General features: G+C 34.3%; 4 protein-coding genes across 5 annotated transcripts; 2 read left to right on the forward strand and 2 right to left on the reverse strand.

Moving 5' to 3' along the window:
* Positions 1 to 3,289: 3,289 nt before the first annotated feature.
* Positions 3,290 to 7,908, forward strand: LOC147298341 (uncharacterized). Of its 2 annotated transcripts, none has more exons than XM_086248032.1 (9): positions 3,290 to 3,582; positions 4,840 to 4,911; positions 5,064 to 5,222; positions 5,390 to 5,432; positions 5,598 to 5,704; positions 6,352 to 6,447; positions 6,594 to 6,784; positions 6,880 to 6,949; positions 7,594 to 7,908. In XM_086248032.1, exons 1-9 carry the CDS (start codon positions 3,427 to 3,429, stop codon positions 7,702 to 7,704), a joined length of 1,005 nt encoding a protein of 334 aa, XP_086104158.1. In that variant the 5' UTR covers positions 3,290 to 3,426; the 3' UTR covers positions 7,705 to 7,908. The 2 variants fall into 2 exon arrangements, with proteins under 2 accessions (XP_086104158.1, XP_086104164.1); XM_086248038.1 differs by having other exon boundaries at positions 3,397 to 3,582; positions 5,133 to 5,222.
* Positions 7,909 to 9,052: 1,144 nt separating this feature from the next.
* RTL2 (RNAse THREE-like protein 2) lies at positions 9,053 to 11,617 on the forward strand. Its single transcript, XM_086227438.1, has 4 exons — positions 9,053 to 9,405; positions 9,844 to 9,999; positions 10,090 to 10,466; positions 11,078 to 11,617. The coding sequence occupies exons 1-4, from the start codon at positions 9,082 to 9,084 to the stop codon at positions 11,286 to 11,288; spliced, it is 1,068 nt and encodes a 355-aa protein (XP_086083564.1). The 5' UTR covers positions 9,053 to 9,081; the 3' UTR covers positions 11,289 to 11,617.
* Positions 11,618 to 11,880: 263 nt separating this feature from the next.
* Positions 11,881 to 13,529, reverse strand: LOC147298343 (alpha-1,3-arabinosyltransferase XAT3-like). Its single transcript, XM_086249919.1, has 3 exons — positions 13,418 to 13,529; positions 13,217 to 13,297; positions 11,881 to 13,043 (listed from the first exon to the last, which is right to left on the reverse strand). Exons 1-3 carry the CDS (start codon positions 13,527 to 13,529, stop codon positions 11,881 to 11,883), a joined length of 1,356 nt encoding a protein of 451 aa, XP_086106045.1.
* Positions 13,530 to 18,067: 4,538 nt separating this feature from the next.
* LOC147298344 (uncharacterized) lies at positions 18,068 to 19,107 on the reverse strand. The gene has a single exon (XM_086229623.1). It carries the CDS (start codon positions 19,020 to 19,022, stop codon positions 18,396 to 18,398), a length of 627 nt encoding a protein of 208 aa, XP_086085749.1. The 5' UTR covers positions 19,023 to 19,107; the 3' UTR covers positions 18,068 to 18,395.
* Between the last annotated feature and the right edge of the window lie 1,230 nt (positions 19,108 to 20,337).

Consider the following 20,337-nt stretch of genomic DNA (forward strand, 5'->3'; position numbering starts at 1 on the left):
CTCTAGTTAATAATTTTAAATTAATAAATTCTGATATAATAATGAAGTAAGAGAAAATCACTTTTTTCCAAAATTTACTTGTCTTTTTCAATTCTCACGCTCTTTCTCCCCTTTATTTTATTTTCCTAATTTTGCTTCTTGTTTTTTTGTTTTTCTCTTTTATTCATGTATGCACTTTTTTCGTTACACTGCACTCTTCGTCACATTACCCTATTACACCATTTTATTTATTTATTCACCCTGCACTATCTTTCATCACACATTTGAAAGAAATTTCCATAACTTTTTATAATCATTATTCCAATTGAAGACCTCTTTTGAGCATGTAATAATTGAAGCCCTCATTTTTAATCTAAAGCAATCGAAGACCTCATTTTTATACTTGTTATTCTAGAATTTATTTTAAGCTAATTGTTCATTCAAAATTATAACACAATAAATTATTTTAGTCTGCTTTAAATTCTTAATTTTAAATGAAAAAACTACATGAGGTCTCCATAGACTTCTTACATGAAGCCCAATATATCATAATTTTACAAAACCCATAATACTACCGACCCAAAAACATTGTTGTTGCAATGCAACACAACTATGCTAAAGTTAACATATTGGAAATTATGTGTAAAAGACACTTACAACTCTTCTCTTCAAACACTCCATCAAATTGAGCCTGAAAAATTTAACTGACGAGATGATCCTTGAGTTGTTGGTTGAGTGCTTGTACTTGCCTATCAAATTTATGATCACATATTTATTGATCAGTTAATCAAATTAATTAATTTTGGCCAAAAAAATAAATCAAATAAATTAATATTTGAAATAAACTAGTAAGGAATAAGGTAGACGGCCAAACTTGTTTTTCTTGAAGAAGATGAAAGTTGAAAAGACATAGGGTGTCAAACAAGAAAAAAAAAATTTACAAAAAAAAAAAAGGAAAATAAAATAAAGGAAAGAGAGTGCGAGAATTAAAAAAGGCAAGTAAGTTTTGGAAGAAAGAGATTTTTTCTCACCTCATTATTATATCAGAATTTATTAATTTAAAATTGTTAACTAGAGTTAATTTAGAGGACACATGTAACCCTATAAATAAAGTGGTGATGCTCACCACTTTTAGAGGTGGTGAGCAAATTTGCACTCGCATGGCATAGGCACGAAACAGATCAAATTAGTATGAGCAAGATATAACTACATTAATTAAAGGGAGATTTAGAATCTAGTTTATGTTATGAGTCTTTTTTAGATTAAAATCGGTAGTGATTTAGGATTTTTAATCAAGTGCTTTTATTTTTCTTCTTTAACGGTTTTATGTTAGGTTTTAACTTCGGAATTTTGGGTTAGAGTTTTTAATTAAGTTTTTTTTTTGACAGCTTTATGTTAGGTTTTAACTCCAAGATTTAGGTGGATGCAGCCTCTACAAAGCCCACTCTACACCTTAGGAGAGGAAATATCTTTCAAATATGAGGAGAACTTTATTATGAATTAAAAATATTTTCTTATAAATTTTAAAACACCTCTGGTCTGTATTTTAAAATTATTTTTCTAAAAGACCTAAGTCTAATTATCTTTTAATTAAATTGGGTTGAAGTTTTTGATTTATCAATACAACATGAGCACGAAATGAGTTAGACACGACAAGAGTAAGAGTACCAAATTTGTCCGAGTTGAATGCAACCTATTTAATATATTTTCCTACATTTTTTAGTAAGAAAATTTATATCTTATTCTATTAGAACTTAAAAGTTTTAAAATGTTTTTGCACAACATGAGGATTGAGGGACGAAGTTTCAATACACTTTCTTTTCAAAGCGCAAATAATATTTATAGTGAAAGTCATGTGTCATAACTCGAACTAAAGGTGCGTATGTCTCTAGCTCCATCATATACACTAAAGTTATAAAATAAACTCCACACAAGTATGTCACAAGCACAAAATAAGTTAGTATGAGCACGTCACAAGTAAAAGCACAAAATCGAGTTGAAGTTTTTGGCCATCAACACAATATGAGCAGGAAATATGTTAGGCATGACACAAGTAAGAGCACAAAATGGATTGAGACTAAACACGACCTATTTTACATTTTTTTCCTACTCTTTGCAATTAAAGAATTTAATATTTGAAGCAAAACAATTTTAATATATAAAAATAGAAGCCTAATACTTTAGTTATAAAAAAATTAAAATAAAAAATTTTAATTGAAAATACAAAAGAAAAAGTGTTCCTTGGTTGGACTATTTAAGGCACTATATGAAAAAGGCACAATTAGTTGGGCCATCTTCGGCAGGCTAGGCTAGTGAGGGTGAGATTTAAGTCCAAATTTTCCTCTAATGGAGCTGTAAGAGTAAGAGTGAAACCAAATCATGTCTAAATATAATCAAGGTGGGAGAGTTAGTTTGGTATTAAGGTGTGGCTAAAATAAATAGCTTATTTTAAAAATTTTCAACCCAAAGATGTTTGGTAAAAAAAGTAAAAGATGTTTAATTTTAAAATTGGAGTCAAAATAAACTAATTTTTGGAGTTAAAATAAGTATTAAACTGGCAAGACCAGTCCGAGGACAAAAGAGAGAGAACTGCAGGAGTGTGGGACTCGTGCTGAGATGGTGGCCGATATGCCTTACGCAAATGCAAGCGTATGGCCTGTGCCCACGTAGACATGCGAAGATTAAGAGCTGTTTTGAATTTGTTGATTTTTTTTGTTCTAAAATCAAATAGTAGTTTTCATATTTTATCCATAAAAATGCCAACATAGATGGTGGCCAACAGGCCTGACACGAGTGCAAGCGTGGGCCCCGTGCCCACACAGACACGCAGACATACCAATATAGTGGGTTATGTTGGTTCTTATTAAATATTAGTCTATTCTAACTCTAACTTTAGTATAAATTTATTTATTTTTAAACATATACTATCACTTATAAGTTATAAGACATAAATCTATTTAATTATGATACTAAAAAACCATAAGAAAATAGCGACTCATACAATAAATTTTAAAATATGAAAAAAGTTACTCATTTTTTTTTATGTAGAATTAGTTAAATGTGTTTATTGTATCATAAATTCATAATTATATTATATTTAACACTAATTCAATTTGTTTATTATTTGTGTTTAGTTTATCTCATCGTAAATTGGTGGTGTCAATTCTAATTTCTAACCTGCTAGGTTCATATTTTGCAAAAATTACCAACATAAGGATGACCACCCTCAATTCAATGTACCGGACCGACATGGCAACACCGGTTTTGACACCTCATTCTTTTCTGTTTGACACATTCTTTGTTGGTTTGACACCTCATTCTTGTTCGTCATCGAAATTGAACTTCTCTCTTCACTCTCTCACTCTCTCCTAATAGAAAAGGTTGGAAACTTGTAGAAACTGAAGGGAGAACTGAGAAATGGCGAATCTGTATTAACCCTCTCTCTACATGAGCGCACCGTTTGGAGGTCCGATCGCGTATAACCTCAGTGCCGCTGGAGGAGCCCAGCCTAACAGTGAACAAAAAATGGCGTCGGCTGAGCACCTGGTGCTCGAGCTCAGTAACCCTGATCTTCGAGAAAATGCCCTCCTCGAACTCTCCAAGGTATTAATCTTTTGGCTATATCTTTGTTTCTAAACTCAATTCCTCTGTCTTGGGTTGGTTCAAGTTAGGGTTTTATTTATTTATTAGATAGGGTTTTCGGGCTTGAAGGTATACTGAATTGTAAAATCTGGGGTTTTGTAGTAATTCGGATTCTATGGAGTTTTATTTTGTTGTAGCACCGTGCCGTCGCTCTATGATTCTGTTGAATCGCTGAGGAAACTAAGGCAAATGGCAAAAATATAGTAAATTTTGCATAACTATGTGTTTTACTTGCAAAGGGGTTCTTTGTTTGGTTTTATTTTTTCTGAAAGATTTAAAATTTAGGATCTTTATAGTCACAACTCGCAGGTGGGTCCCACCTGTGATAATCTTCCCTTGGGTAGGATCAAGTTTGAATTTTGATGCATATGTTTTATGTTGCCAGGTTGCATTCATTAACTATGTGTAATCAATTTCTTGAAAATGTGCATAGCTGGAATTTGTATTGTGATCCTGGGTTTGGGTCAATATAGTGGTGTGGGAATGGAGTAATTTTTTTTGGTGTGAATTAATTAATCCCCCACGTGGTGTTACTAATCCGCTTATGTTAAAACACGTGTATATTTATTAATACTATACCCTAAAAGTATAAACTCGTCATCTTGCTTTGTTATAACATGTGGATTAGTAACACCATGTAGCGGTCGTGGGAATGGGAGTGATATAAATGCCATTACGACATACTAAACTGGCTGTAGAATTTGGTAATTTTGCTATTAGTTTGAGATTATCAACAAATAAATTAGTGACAGTTACATAACAGATCTGGAAAGAAAGTTGGTTTGTATGCCTTGGAGCACTAAAAAAAATAAATTGCCAAAGGTTTTTTGATCCCACCTATTTTGAAGAGCCAGATGGTGCTTTGAAGCATTTACCTTAAAGAATATTTTTACCCAATTTTCTTTTTTCCTTTTATCTAGAGAAAAAAAGAGAGGAAAAAAGGATTATTATTATTAGAAGATTGTGTTACACCTGTGCAATGCGACTGTAAAGTTGCTATCTTTCTATGAGCTACGCCCATGTTATTCTAATTGGGTAAATTTAAATTGTAATTAATCTCTTTTGAGCTGCGATTAAACTTGCATCTGCCTTTGGTTTCAATTTTCATTTTAATAAGATTTGGCTTTTTCATATGGAATCCTTTTGGTACTATTAGTGCACTAATACAAGTATCCCTAATTAACCCCCCTTTTGTTTCCTTTTCTCTTTCAATTGCAGAAGAGAGAATTATTCCAAGATTTGGCTCCATTGTTGTGGAATTCTTTTGGTACTATTGCTGCTCTGTTACAGGTATGCTTATTCTGGTTATTTTATGTATGCCATTCTTGTTGCATTGTTTTTTACTTTTTCTTTTATTTCATTGTTTGCTTTCTTTATAAATTTCTCTATCTATGAGGGTAACATTTTGGCTCATGCTTGGTTTTTTTTTTTTTTTTTCTCAGTATTACTCGACATATTTTTTGGTACTCCTTGGTGATGAATTCTCAGTCTATTTCTCTCCCTATGTGCAGGAGATAGTTTCAATATACCCTGTTCTGTCACCACCAAATCTAACTCCTGCCCAATCAAATCGAGTTTGCAATGCTCTTGCTCTTCTTCAGGTCCATTGTTTCAACTTTTAAACTATATAACTTGTCATTCTTGTGTACACTTATTTCATTCTGAGCTACAATTTATCTTCCATTTAATCGAATTTTGCCCAATATATTATATGTCTCATTATTATTGTATGCTTCATGGTTCATTTTCCTTTTGTATTTTCTTGTAGTGTGTAGCTTCTCACCCAGACACAAGGATGCTATTCCTCAATGGTAATAATCTTTGTCTTGTTTACATGTCAAGGCTTCAAATTTCCTAGTGCGCTTGTATATAGAATCATAATTTTATTAAGCAGCTTCATTGAAATTCTGGCATTCTAATGAATTCTTAAAATCTTAAGAAATGATTCTTTCATCTGAACTTTCTGTACTTTGCAGCTCATATACCCTTATACTTGTACCCTTTCCTTAATACAACAAGCAAGTCAAGGCCTTTTGAGTACTTGAGGCTTACTAGCTTAGGTGTCATTGGTGCCTTGGTGAAGGTATGCTATTCTTGCTTCCATGTTATTGCATGAAGTGATACATATATTTTTTTTGTTTACTTTAGTAGTGTGATATATGCTTTGTAGTCAATTGACGAGCTGATATACAAGTAACTTGAAGGCAGAATGCCACATATGATTTGGGAGTAGTACACAATAAAAGTTTAAACAGAAAAACCTGACGCATGCCTTAGCTGAAAACACCCTTGCCATTTTTTTCTTGTGTAGGTTGATCTGAGAATGAAAAAGACTGTAAGCAGAATCTAATTTTTGTTATTATCAAATGAGATAAATTGAGGGGATAAAAAGATGAATGGAAAGAATAAAAACTTAAAAAAAAATAAAATCGGTTTTTATTTATTCAACTTTTACAACTTTGAGTGTAACAGGTGGCTTTTCTATGCATGTGTAGTGCTTATCACTTGTAATATTTTCTTGCATGCAGCGCCTCCTCTCACTCTTTCTCACATGCACACCTGACACCTGAAAAGGAGAATGGTGTTACTGTTACTGCTTAGCGCACTAAGTAGGATAGAATTGTTGTTGTTGCCCATAATCCTAATAGAATGATCAGATATATCAAGCATTTTTTTGTAAAAATCAGAAATTTTTTTGGAATATTAATTCTTTTTACTCCTCTTTACCAGGTTGATGATACAGAAGTGATCAGTTTCCTTCTCTCAACGGAAATAATTCCTCTGTGTCTGCGCACTATGGAAATGGGCAGTGAACTGTCAAAAACAGTTGAGTGTCCTTTTCTGTCTTTTCACTTTTTATCCATCTGTAAATGCATTGTTAGATCTGGATAGACTTGAGTGTACAGGCTCTTTCCCCAATTGCCTGAGTTTGGTATAAAGGTCTAGCCTGAGAAAAGGTCTCCTTCTGGCAGGTTGCTACGTTTATTGTTCAAAAAATTTTGTTGGATGATGTGGGCTTGGATTATATCTGTACTACAGCAGAGCGGTTCTTTGCAGTAGGTCGAGTCTTGGGGAACATGGTTGCAGCACTTGCTGACCAGCATTCATCGCGTTTGTTAAAACATATAATTCGATGTTACCTTCGATTATCAGATAATGCAAGGTTGGTTAAATGAAGTAGATTTATTTTATTTTTCTTTCCTTCAATTTATCTTGTTAATGATTTTAATGGACTTGTTCTTTGTTGTTATCATGCAGGGCTTGTGATGCTTTAAGAAGTTGTCTTCCAGACATGTTAAGAGATGCTACCTTCAGTGTTTGCCTTCGTGTAAGCACTTCATATGATGTTGTTCAATTCATACTATGCTGATAACTATTGTTCAGTTCATACTTGATCCTAAAGGGTAGTGTGGAGAAAAGTAAAAATTGGCCCGTTTAATCTTCAGATGAGCCTTGTTGGTATGCATATATTCTTTGTGACGGTGTCCTTGATTTTGCCTGCTGCAGGGTCCTTGTACTTTTAGGACTGGAATTATGGTCTTTGTCAAGTCATGTCCATATATCTAACAAGTCTGGAAACTAGGGTTTGATAGTTCTGTCTAATGCATGTTCTGGTGTTAGTCATGGGAGTTGGTCCAATGCATGTTCTGGTTTTAGTCATGGGAGTTGGTCCAATGCATGTCAAGTCATATGTACATGATGTTCACATTCCACTGTCTCTGCTGCAATAAAATTCATTGTGTCTTCCTGCAGAATACAAACTGAGTCAATCTTTGTACTAATTGCTGGATTTCAGAAAATTGCTGGTTCCATCTATCTTGTATTCCTGTTTCATAGACTAGATATAGTTTGTGAAATATAGGAACACTTTTCCTTCAGATAGACCTTTTGTTTTCAGTATCTCCCTACCGTTTTATCGGACCAATTATCTGGTCCACCTTGAAAGTTAATTGTTTTCATCAATGATTTCAGGAGGATCCAACTACAAGGAGATGGCTGCAGCAGTTGCTTCACAATGTTGGTGTTAATCGAGTTCCTGCACTCCAGGCTGGGGTTGGATTTGATCATATGATGGTGAACTAATATAAATTATTCAACCAGGGGCGGAACATAGAAGGGACTTTTGGGAAAAAAAAAAAAAATCAATTTACTTCATATACCAATGCGATGAACATGCGTCGCTTGTAAAAACATTGTCTTCTCTTCTATTCTCATCAACATTGAGATTCTCTAAATTGGAATTCTCAGTATTGATAATCTAATTTCTATTTCCTTCTTTTTGATGCATTTCTTAGCATAAATTTCTTTTGATGTCTTTTGGGGGTACTTAAAATGTAATTTCTTTTCTTCTATTGCTTGCTTGGCCCTTGCTACATGGAATTCTTGGCTCCACTCTTGGAAGGTCCAATGTACATTCTGTATGAATATGTTATTGTGCTGAATTCAGACTAATGTCATAATATCAGAGAGGTTATGCAGATCACTTCTAATATATTTTTTTTGAACTTTTTTCCTATTTTATTATTTATTACAAAAATATGATAAAATTACCCAGATCCATTCGGTGGTCATTTATCGAAACATCTGCTAATGTTCGGCAGATAAATGTCGAATAAATACAAATATTTTGACAGATAACTGTCGAATGTCTTTTTCATTTTCATTCGGTAGTTATCTATTGAATAATCCACCAATGTTCAGCAGATAATTGTCGAATAACTATAAATATTTCGGTAGATGACTGTCGAATGACTCGATGAACAAAATTAAAATTTTTTATTTTAAGGGTAAAATTAGAATTTTAAAATAAGGTGGTTAACTCAGCAATTTAAGGTGGTCAGGATAACACTGTCCTCTCAAATAACCACAAAAAATAAGCCTCAAGTAAAGTGAATTGTGAGTCTTACATAGATAAAAAAAAGTAATACAAAACTGAATTTATTAAAAAATCACTATTACACAAATCAGGGTCACAATCCCAAATGCATGTTTTTGACAATTTTTGCTGCGTACTACACTACTACCTGGTACTACAAGAGCTGAGCTGCTTTAATCGAACTTAATTTATGCGAAAAAAAGAAAATTTCTTATAATCTAATCCACTAAATCATGTTAAAATTTTCTTTTGATTAAAAGAAATAAAGTTATAGATAAAGATGAAATTGTAACTTCACCGAAAGAAATTTTCTTTTTTGAAACTTAGTTTATTGAAAGAAATTAGGAGAGGAAGGAATGAAGGATAAGTACCCAAAAAAAAAAAAAAAAGGATAGTGCTTTTAGCCTTTTACCCACTACGTCCACGTCAGGTTCCTTTTTCCCCGACTTTCCACGTGCAGGTTCCTTTTTCCCCAACTTTCCACGTCAGTTTCTTTGTCCCTCTTACTCTGTCTTTTGACTCTTTTCTTTGTTTCTTACAAGGTAGGTGAGTCAACTCAGTGTTCCAGTGTGCGAGTGAATCCCATGGCCTCCGAAATCGAACAATCCGTGCGAGCCGTGGAGCAGATTCTGCGCTACTCCTTCAAGAACAAGAAGCTTCTAGAAGAAGCTCTGACTCACCCCTCCTGCACCGACTCTGCTTCCTATCAACGCCTCGAGTTCATCGGCGACGCCGCCATCAGTCTCGCTATAAGTAACCACGCCTATCTTGCTTACCCCAACATCCACCCTGGCATCTTCTCTTTGCTACGCTCCGCTAACGTCAGCACCGAGAAGCTCGCACGTGTGGCTGTGCGACACCACCTTTATCGCTACCTCCGCCGCACTGCACCTGCTCTCGATCACAAGGTCATTATTCTTCTTCTTCTTCATCACTTTTTTTCCTTCTGTTTTCTTCTTTGTTTTCTACTTGAAAAATGAAAATAAAAAGAAAAACATTTTAGGTGGAATTTACATGAATTAATTAATCGACACATAATGGTTCATTACTAAACACACATAATTAATTCACACATGTGTGTTAGATGGGGCAATTGTTTCAATTTTGAGTATTTTCTTTTTTATTTTGGAAAGTGAAATTCGAATTTGCTGCAAAAAAAAAAGGTTTAGAATTGTGTGAAAATTTCTTGTTTGTATATGAGTCATGTGTATCCAGTTTATAGTTGGAAGATATATATATATATATATATATATATTTTTTTTTTTCTAAAAAATGTTTTTAGGTAAATTTGTTTAAAATATTTTGGCTGTTAATGGTTTCTATGTTGGATTTTGTGTGCAATTTAGGTAAGAGAGTTTACTGAAGCTGTCACTAGAGAAGACGAGTCGCCACTTGTATATGGTGGGTCTGTAAAAGCCCCTAAAGTTCTTGCAGATATTGTGGAGTCCGTGGCAGCTGCTATTTACGTTGACTTGAATTTTGATCTCGAAAAACTATGGATGGTACTGTGTATTTAGCTCCTTTTATTTAACAATAGACTAATAGAGTTTGTTATGGGTGTCCTATGAATTCTTGTTGTTGTACATTTGTAGATTTTCAGGAGTATTTTGGAACCTATTGTTACTCCTGAAGACTTGGAACAGCAACCTCAACCAGTGACAATGTTGTTTGAGCTTTGCCAAAAGAATGGGAAACATGTTGATATAGAGCACTGGAAAGATGAGACCAGAAATATTGCTAGCGTGTATGTCGACGGCAAGTTTATTGCCTCGGGTTCTTCCGATCAGAAGGATATTGCTAAGCTTGATGCTGCTAAGATAGCTTTATTTAAGTTGTCAGACCTGATACATACTGGCAATGGGTTGTCAGAAGTTATTTCTGGAAACGATTGGTCATTCCATTTTTCTGGAGCCAAACAGAAATTGCATGAGCTTTGTGAAAAGAAGAAGTGGCCTAAACCAATTTACAAGTATGAATCTTTACTGTATCATCATCCTCATAAATTTTTTGGGAAAAAAAAACCTTTTGTATTGTTAGATTTATGTGTATGGTATCACTTCTTGTAGAATTTGTGTTTATTATTATATGCTTACTACTTTGTTTTGTTCCCTCTTTTGTTAAATATTATATGTGAGTCTTATTGAACTCCTATCTTTAGTTTACTTGTGAAGATATGTGGTTTGGCTGATGCACACTAAAACCCTACTACATAAGTTGCAAAATAGAATTAAATGTGCTGTCCTGGAACAACTTGGATTCATTGGAAAACCTCATTTGTACTCTGTACAGATTGCAAGTTAGTGGCTTTTCCTGTGGCCTTCAATTTCTTCTTGATTCAATTCCTGTCTTTTATGGATTTTATTAATGCCTAGGTATAAGAACTGATTTCTCTAGTTCTGTAATTTGGATTGGTGCTATTGCAGTACTACCGTGCGCTCAGTAAGATTGATTGTATTTGTTTCACCCACCTGCTTATAAAATCCTCATGCTTTGCCTTGGTTATGTAAAGAAATTGGTATGCCGATTCAACTGATTTCCATGTGTCTTAAATAAAATCCATTTCTATTTTTCTATTTGCAGCATCGAGAAAGATGAAGGTCCTTCGCATGAGAAAAGATTTGTATCATCAGTTCAAATAACAACTATACATGGTGTGCTATATATGATGGGAGATGAAAAGTCCAGAGTAAAAGAGGCAGAGAATTCTGCAGCTTCCTTCATGATCCAAGCTTTGCAAGAATCTGATAATATAGAGACACCCATAGGCATGAAACACAACAATTTCCCATAATCCAGAAAAAAAAAAAAAAATTACGGGTTTGATGAGTTTGTAACTTTAAGACTGCCTTTTCAGTTTTGAGAGTGAGAGAGTACTTTAAGCACCTGGAACCCGTGGGGGTAAGATAGCTCCTAGTGAGTTCTAACTTTGTAAGGGAAGGTTGCTCATCATAACCTTGTGAGGAAATAAAGAAAGAAAGATGAAGCTCCTTGTAACATTAGATGTAACAGAATAATAGTCTTGCAAGAACAGCAATGGATTATAGGAAGTTGTTGTGTTTCGTGCACACGGGTGCTTAGGATTTGAATCTGATTGTATGGAATAATAATTGCATATTTGTATAAGTTTGTCTTTGATTCTTGTATCAAAAAAAAAAAAAAGATTCTTGTATCCAATTAGTCTCATTTCTTCTTTTCTTTGTGTCTGTCTTTACCCGAAATTGGAAATCCAAAATGGCCATTGAATAAGAACCAAAATTCAACTAGTTGATTATGTGCTATCTAATTCCCTTTTCAAGTGTTGCAGGAAGCTACTTATAATAAATGGTTATTGACAATTGAGATATTGGAAAGAACAGAATTCTAGCAAGTACTACAAGGGTTCTTCAATTTAAAGGAGTGGAGCGTCCAAGAAGTTTCATGGCCTCAACAAGCTTTTCCCTGAACCTTACCAAGTTAACCTTCAGATTCTGCCCATCAACATACACAGCCCTGGCAGCCCGATAGCCCTTTGCAAATATAGACATGGGATCAGTAATGACCGGGTTATCTGGGCCATAGTCATCAATGAGTGAACTCTCCTCTGGTTTTATCTTGTACTCCAAGTACTGCAACCCCATTTTACTCACCGGTCCACCATAATAGGCATCTGAAGGCCAATCTAGCCCCAGCGGTACAACTTGCACCACCACCGCCCTGGCCGGCAAGAACACTGCATTTGTTAGGCCAGCACCATGAGCTCCAACTATGACACTGCAAGAATTCACCAAGCCTGAAAACTCATCCAAATTTGATGTCTGGTTAGTTGTTGCAGCAATGACTTGGAAGCCTAATTCCTCCATCATTTCCACCATTGCATCTTCATTCAAAAACATCCTTGTTTTTCGACGAGATATGAGAATTAGCACTGGTCTTTCAATCTTTAAGTCTGAGACATCCTTCATTTTCAGCATATATGATTCTCTTAGGAATTGCTTGAAGTCAAACATGGAGTACCCTCCTGGAATATCTGTATAATTCAGAGCTAAGTTGTCATGATACCTAAGCCCTATGACAGCTCCAGGATAGCAATGGACACTTCCATTCTTTTCCGGCTTTATAACATCATAACTCGACAACTTGGATAGAACTCGGTTGTATTTTCTGACCCACCAAGGCGCATAATCAGTTATGACGAATTGAAGGTGGGAACGAAAATGGCGGCAGGTGATGAACAAGGGGATGATGATCTCATTGAACTCATGAAAAAGGTTTCCAGTGAAGCCACCAGAGGAGAAGACCACAGCAGGGACTTTGTGTGTAAAACTGCAAGCTGGTGGAGTAGTGTTTCCATGTATTATTTGCACTGGTGTGACCTCCTTCATTGCAGTCCCATCCTCTTTCCTTGCATATGGCTGAATCTTATGTTCAGCTTGAGCTTGATTGGAAGGTATGTAAACTATCAATGCATTCTTGTCAATCACAACTGGTTTATTAGCCAGACACTGCTCAAAGTGAAGGTAAGAATGGCAAGAAAATCCAGTTTTGTCAAGCTGAATTCGATCTTCTCCTGCAGTATGCATATTCATTAATCTTCATCTTACATGAATTACACAACCAAAATGAGCAATTTTATATTGGGTCTATCAGCCCTTTTGAAATAGCAGCTTATGACTTGTGCAATGTTGTATTTGAAAGCAAGTAAATCATCAGAATGGTAATGAAAACAAAGAGGAAAATAACCTCTAACTAGTCTTCTGAAGAGGAAATTCTGAGGCTCTTCCACTCCATCAATGCCTTTATCACCCTTTTTGCTGTGATTCCCTTCAATTTCAAACTCAAATTAGTCAAATTCAATGGCTAGCAAAACAAGGATGACATCACAATCATCACTATTGGCCTAATTAAAGAGACGTTACTGAATGCAACTGCAAGCACAATTACATGCATCAAAGCGGTTTATATCGGAGGTGAATGCAGCATAAAGCAAACCAATTGCAAGCAAGCAAGTCATCAAAATTGCACCAAGCATCACTGTTTTGTACTCCTTGGCCATCTTTGATTGATCCCAAATTCCTTTTCAAAGTTGTTTAAGTCATATATGAAATGAACAAGAAGAAGACCTGGAAATTGCCTACCTACTATTTGTTACTTAAGGTTCTAATGTTCAAAGACTTTGCAATTTGTTTTTTCTTTTGGCTTTGTTAAGCTGCAGCCATCAGTCGTTTTATTCTAAATTATTTATACAGTAATGCTACACTTACCACATTTTTATACCACAATTTCATACCATCTTACATGGCATTCATACATTGGACACTAAAAATTAAAAATTAAAACCTAAAAAAGAAAAACGAAATAACCTTCCAGTAAAATAATGACACATCATGTGGGATACAAATGTGGGAAAAAAAATGTGGGACAACTAGCATTATTGTTATTTATAATAGTTTTTAGTATATTCAACATCTAAGATAGAGAATCCTGAGCTGCATTGCTGAACCAATTTTTGTTAACTTAGAGTCATTTAAATATATTGTTTGTTTCGGGAAAAAAAAAATTGTTTGTTTAAGTCATGGTCGTTAGTTATTGAATTTTCTACTGCTTAAGGATTCAATCAGCTTCATGGGAAGCTCTCTCTCCCTCTTTTTCTTTTCTTTTGTTTTTGGGAAGCATCTTTTATGCTTATAAACTAATAATAGAGTTATTGTCAATGGCTTTTTTTTTTGGGATCTGAATTGTCAATGGCTTCTAACCTAAAAACCTAACAATATATACTTATAACCTATTAATTTATACATATAACCTAATAATAGAGTTATTCTGATGTTTTTCTTGGTCAATATATACCCTGATGCATGTTTTGCAAATTGGTCAAATCAAACCTGTGGCCTGTGGGCTTTGGAACCAAGGGCTTCGTAGTAGGCAAGTGGACAATAAGTTGGGCCTAGGCCTGTTTAACTGAGAGATGAGATGAATAAAGCAAATAGCATAAGCTTGACTGGGCTCCCAAAATCTAAAGGTCCACTAATTTTTTTTAGGTTCTAGTAATAAAACTCAAAAATATATTATATAACAAATGAATTTTTATCAGACCAAAAAAAAAAAAAACATATGAATTTCTAGACTAACTAGCAATTAGTCTAATGATATTTCTCTCTACAATGTTAAAAAGATCCCAAATTCGACTCTCCCCTCCACCCGAATAAAAATAAAATAAAAACATATGCATTTTGAGTGAACCACTTTCATTAAAAACCAGAGATACTCAAAAGACAAATAAAATATCTAGATCCATTAATAAATAATATGTTTGAGTCATTGTCTTAATTATTGGTCATTGAGATGCCATAAAACTGTCTTCACTAATCTAAAAAAAAAAAAAACAATATATTTAGGAGATCAGTGATGATTATTCCTATTCATTTTGAAGGCTAAAAAAAATATCAAGGGAGTTTTGTAGTGAGCGTCTTCGACTTTATAAGTAAATAATAATTAATATTATATGTAGTGTTCGATAATTCTCCACAATTAGATGAAGAATGTAATGGTGTCTTCCACCCTTTGGATATTTACCTGACCAAAGATCTTTCATCAAATAAAAGCTAGGTTAGATTTTATTTTGCACAACCCTACATCTTTTTTTGTTCGAAGTGTGTAAAATATGTTGGACAAACCACTAAAGCATGGTATTTTATTGGTTCCCAAAAAAATGATTATAGATCATGCTTATCTTGGACTATTCCCTATAATTATTGAATTATACTTCATACTATAGGTTTGCCACTTGTAGAACGTTTAAGTATTATATGGTCTTTCACAAAATAGAAAAAAGAAAAAAGTATTATATGGTCAAATCCAAAACTCAAGATGAGGATTATATGTTAGGTAGCAGGATGATGTCAACTTTGGTAAATTCAGCAGATCGAACGAGCAAAGAACATTTCATTGTATCCAATCCAAACGTTTTCAAATGCAAATGAATCTTGGTTTTGTCATTATTTTTCGAGTTGAGTGTGCATTTATACATTTCATTTTCCGTACCTTCCTAGGAAATTTCCAAATACTTGTAAATTGTGCTATTTGAGGTGAATTTACAAAAATAATGTTAAGGTTATTAAATTTGTCCACCGTTAAATTATGCAACCATATTTTGCTGATAATTATGCAATAATATATTATTTATTTAAATATAGATTTATTATGAAGTTTATTAATTTATGGGTTTCATTACTTATAAGTGTTTAAACGCTTTCAAACATACTAAAAAATGGTAAGGGATTATGAATGCTCATAAATAATTTGGTGCACGTATGTACATTGTAGTAACTATATCTGCACAATGCTAAAAATATTTCAAGTTGAAATTTTTTCTCACTCATACAAAAAACAAGTAACATGCACATAGAGGATATAGTCGGCATCTTCTCCCAGGTGGATTGTTGTGATTCCACCTCATTGTGAAAAAATGCCCTGTTAATGATTAAATCCACATAGAAATGGTGGTTGGCTTGAGGTCGGTAATGTCAAATGGTCACATACGTGTACGTACGAGAGAGATATTTAGAGCCAGAAAGGGCAATAAAAATTATAAAATACAAAAAGATAAAAATCTTTGAAAACTTGGACACCAACACCATTCCAAGACCATGCTATTGCTGTTGACACCCCACGCAGCCACGCACACACAACACTCCAAGAGCAGGTAGAGATGACATCTTTATTAGTTTGCAAATGTTACTATCAAATATCAATCCTTTTTAGGGACACACAATAATTTTTTTTGTTACTTTTGGCTCATGCTTGATGCTTCTTCCAAGAAATACGCTCTTTTTATTTTTTAAATAATATTAATTTTACAAAAGAGCTTGGTTAAAAACTTAAAGCATAGACGGGCAACAATTTCACCCCTTTCAAGATAGTATTAACTATTAAGTAATTACCTAAAGCCTATCAACAACATCAAATTAACTTGTTTGAGCTTTCGTGTCAATTGCAATTGCAATGCCTCTTTTCTTGTTTTTTTTTTAAATTTTTTTTTATCACCCTTTGGAGAACTTCATTAACGAGATTAAACATTTCAATCATTCAGAACTCTCATATAACTAGATTAAAATGTTTAAGCACAAATTATGATAGAAAAATTAACAGACAACCTCACAAATTATATCTTTCATTGGATTCATTAAGCAGAATATTATTTTTTAAGTTGCACGGAGACTTTTTAAAATAGAATCTCACATCCGTTATATCTCCAAGTGATTAAATTAGGAATATTATTGGTGCAACATAAGGGCAAAACATGTGGGCCCTTAACACACCCATCAACCAGAGAGACATGCCATTAGAATGGGTTACAGCAAGGTTACCGAATACATTAATCCTATCTACATGAGGAGTACACAATTAGCACAAGGTTAAGACAAATAATTAGCACTATGTAGTACTGCTTTAGCATGGTGGGTAGCTAGCTAGCCTAGCTTTATGTTTAAGCCAAAACTACAGAGACAAAAGCTGAGCAATTCTAGTATAAGAGGAAAAAATGAGATGAGATTAAAGCCTCTATGAATTCTCATTTGGACAAATTGGACCCTCAAGGAGCCCTCCCAAATCTGTATAATGAAAGCCTCTCTTTGTTTGTGAAATGAAGCAAATTATTTTCAATGGTTCTTAATGTTTTTCATCAGCTTATGACTGTGAATATCAGAGTCAGACCAAGTAGCTCTTCCTTGTCTTGCCGTTGAGACAGCATTGCATGCTCTTTTGCTCTTCATCAATATTACAAGCTATATATTCAACAATGTAGTTGGCTTTAAAAATGCTGTATATTCAACAATTTTTGATCATCCTCTAATCTTAAAATTGCATCTAGGCAGCAAAGTGTCTTCTTCATACACTAGGCAGCAAAGTGTCTTCTTTTTTTTAAACAAAAAGAAAAAAATGCAAATGCAAATGTTGGTAATACATTACATAAGCCCAAATCTTGATCACTGCTATTTATCATATTGTGTCTGTTTGGCATTCACTTGAACTTGCCTTTGATCTTACATATAAACCAATAATTATTTGTTGTTTCATTTCAGGTTCTGCCGACATTCTTCACCACAAAATATGACTAATGTTTTTGTCTAGCTGGTAGCTAAGTATTAAGACCAGTGATGGAACAATTATAAAAAAGAGAAAATTACAGAATAATCCATTTATTATTCGCTAAGTCTCATTTTGGTCTACAAATTTTTTTAAGTTCCATATTAGTCCATAAATTATTTTATGTGTTTCATTTTGGTCTAAAATGGACAATTTTGTCCCTCAAAATTAACTTATTGGTACAAGACCGAGGAGCATAATTGTCCGATTTTGTCCGATTTGGATCAAAATGGAACACATCAGACAATTCGTGAACAAATATGGAACTTAAAACAATTTGTGGATCAAAACGAAACTTAGTAAATAATAAGTAAACCATTTCTATAATTGCCTCCTTAAAAAAACATGCCCCTCAGGCAACACCTGCTGCAAATTTCTAGCTTGCAGAAAAACTTATCAAGTTATAATATTTTTCAGATTGCATGTAATTTAAGAACAAATAAAAGGTCATCAACCATAAAAATATTTATAGATTTGCTGTATAACAGCAATTCAGTACAAGAAATTTTATATGTAGCTAGTAATTTTTTTTTTTCTCGACCCCCCTGTGACAAACTTTGTACGAAGTGCCTGACTAGACTAATCCCCTAATCCCCCACCCTGTTGTAAAAACAGGAACACACTCTGTATGACAATACTTCATTTATGTACAAACCCAATGAAAGGAATTATGGTATGGTTCCCCTCTGACCAATCACAATATCCCCAAAACCAATGACCCTAGATATATATGAAAACATTATTTTCACAGTGATTAATATAAAAGTCTTAATTATTAGAAGGCTTTTTGATAAAACCCATGAATCTTCTTCCATGACTCTTCCCTCTGCATCTTCAACTGCTTGTAGAAGTTTCCAATAAAGGTCTCAGCTTTGGCGAACAACTCTTGCCCACTAAGATCTGACACCTCTTCCTCCTCCACATCATTGTAGTTTTCAACCTCATCATCATCATCTCCTTGATCAGCCTCATAACTCCCTATGAAGAAAAGGCTTGGCATGGAGGGACACTTTTTCACACTAGAACTGTGGTCCAGTTTCACTAAAGTGCCAGAAATTTTCTCAGACTTGGAAGTTTCAATTACTCTAGGATTTTTTTCAGGACATTCTGAAGCAACCCTTTGATCTTCATCATTATGGGCAACAACCCTTTTGTCAGAAGAGGCTAATTCTGAGGCAATCAGAGGTTTTGGGGCAGCAGAAACAGTAGTGTTCCTTTTGTCATCTGAAGGCTTGGAGAAGGCTGAGAGAAGGCCAGCTTGTGCTCCCAAGGCAATGATGAGGAGGTTAGTGATGATATAGAGATAAGTGGTCCTCAAAGATGAGGATAACAGAGGTGCAATGGTGAGAAGAACAGCAAGGAGAGAAAGCATTAGAATCTGAGATTTCTCAAACTTGTTCATGGCTTCTGTTGATCAGGGACTGAAAAGGTGATGGGGTAGTGAGAAATAAGAGAATGAGAGGAATGGGGTTTGTAGTAGTAGATACCAAGTAAAGCCTGTGACATATTTATAGAGAGAGAGAGAGAGAGAGAGAGAGAGAGAGAGAGAGAGAGGTGGAACTTGCCTTGCATTAACTATTATTCTAATCTATTAAGGATATATGGTGGCTGCAAGATAGTATATTATAGTCAACAGAGAAGTACAAGAGAAATTCATAGGAAACCAGTGCCTTAATCACAGTACAATTTTATCTCTTCTTGCAGGTCATTTTCATGGTCAATGAATTTAAGTATAGGTCAAGCAAATTGAGGTTATACAGATTCAAGATATATCTAAATTTACTGTGCATTAAATTAACAAGAGTGGCCCTTATTAAGAAACAATGATATATAAATATATTTTCCAGTCACATTTGGTGTTACTTGTTTTTTAGTTCAAATAATCTACTTATATTTTTTTGGGTTGATATCGTGCTTAAAATATTTTTTTTCAAGTTTTTACAATAGAGAATCCACCAGTTTCAAATCCAAACTAAATAATCATAAAAGGGTTTGAGATACTAGAGATCATATATTATTAGGACCTCACATATACAATAACATAGAGTTGATACACTATAAGAAAGATGTAGCAAAGCAGGGAAAGAAGGCAAGCTAGAGACAGCAACACAACAGAATATGCAGGAGCAAGAGGGAGATAAATTGAATATAATTGGACAATGCTTGATAAGGTCGGTGAAAGCATATTCTCTAATTTCTTAATCTCTTTTTTTCTTCTTTTTTTTTAGGAGATGGATGGTTGGTTGATTTAGATCTTGCCACAACAAACGTGCGGTTTCAGGAGCAATTGTGTGGGTCCCACCAGAGAAGCATTCGGCCATTTTGGGGTCTGATTGTAGAATTTGGACCCCTTGAGAATCTTTTCTGTCCCACTTGTACTAAGTGCGCCTACAGTGAGTGGTCCCCCCCAATCCCCCTCCACTTTTGGAGGCCCACTTGTCACTGCAGCTTGGGCTTTTAGCCTCTCAGCCCGTAAATCGCAATAAAACAAAAAGGTCAGCCTAGACTTTTAAGACCCCCATAATCCTAGGCCCTCAAACTTTTTTCTCTTTTTAGTTTCCTATTTTATGTATTAGCTAATCACCGATTTTTAAGAATAAAACTATTTATATCATATTTACTCATTACGTTATCAACCATATTTTTACAAGTTTTATCTATATAATAAATGTAATGAATAAATATAGTACACACTAGACTTAGATAATACTGGAATG

This window comes from Dryas octopetala, chromosome 1, assembly GCF_963921425.1.
Source record: "Dryas octopetala chromosome 1, drDryOcto1.1, whole genome shotgun sequence".
Taxonomy (NCBI): Eukaryota; Viridiplantae; Streptophyta; class Magnoliopsida; order Rosales; family Rosaceae; genus Dryas; species Dryas octopetala.

Excerpts from the sequence above, each read along its gene's own strand:
- RTL2 (XM_086227438.1), top strand. The coding sequence starts at position 9,082 with ATGGCCTCCGAAATCGAACAATCCGTGCGAGCCGTGGAGCAGATTCTG. Across the intron at positions 10,000-10,089 it reads ATCTCGAAAAACTATGGATG|ATTTTCAGGAGTATTTTGGA; the intron begins GTACTGTGTATT and ends GTACATTTGTAG. Across the intron at positions 10,467-11,077 it reads TGGCCTAAACCAATTTACAA|CATCGAGAAAGATGAAGGTC; the intron begins GTATGAATCTTT and ends TTCTATTTGCAG.
- LOC147298343 (XM_086249919.1), bottom strand. The coding sequence starts at position 13,529 with ATGGCCAAGGAGTACAAAACAGTGATGCTTGGTGCAATTTTGATGACT. Across the intron at positions 13,298-13,417 it reads TATAAACCGCTTTGATGCAT|GGAATCACAGCAAAAAGGGT; the intron begins GTAATTGTGCTT and ends TTGAAATTGAAG. Across the intron at positions 13,044-13,216 it reads CTTCAGAAGACTAGTTAGAG|GAGAAGATCGAATTCAGCTT; the intron begins GTTATTTTCCTC and ends TGCATACTGCAG.
- LOC147298341 (XM_086248032.1), top strand. The coding sequence starts at position 3,427 with ATGAGCGCACCGTTTGGAGGTCCGATCGCGTATAACCTCAGTGCCGCT. Across the intron at positions 3,583-4,839 it reads CCCTCCTCGAACTCTCCAAG|AAGAGAGAATTATTCCAAGA; the intron begins GTATTAATCTTT and ends TTTCAATTGCAG. Across the intron at positions 4,912-5,063 it reads CTATTGCTGCTCTGTTACAG|TATTACTCGACATATTTTTT; the intron begins GTATGCTTATTC and ends TTTTTTTCTCAG.
- LOC147298344 (XM_086229623.1), bottom strand. The coding sequence starts at position 19,022 with ATGAACAAGTTTGAGAAATCTCAGATTCTAATGCTTTCTCTCCTTGCT.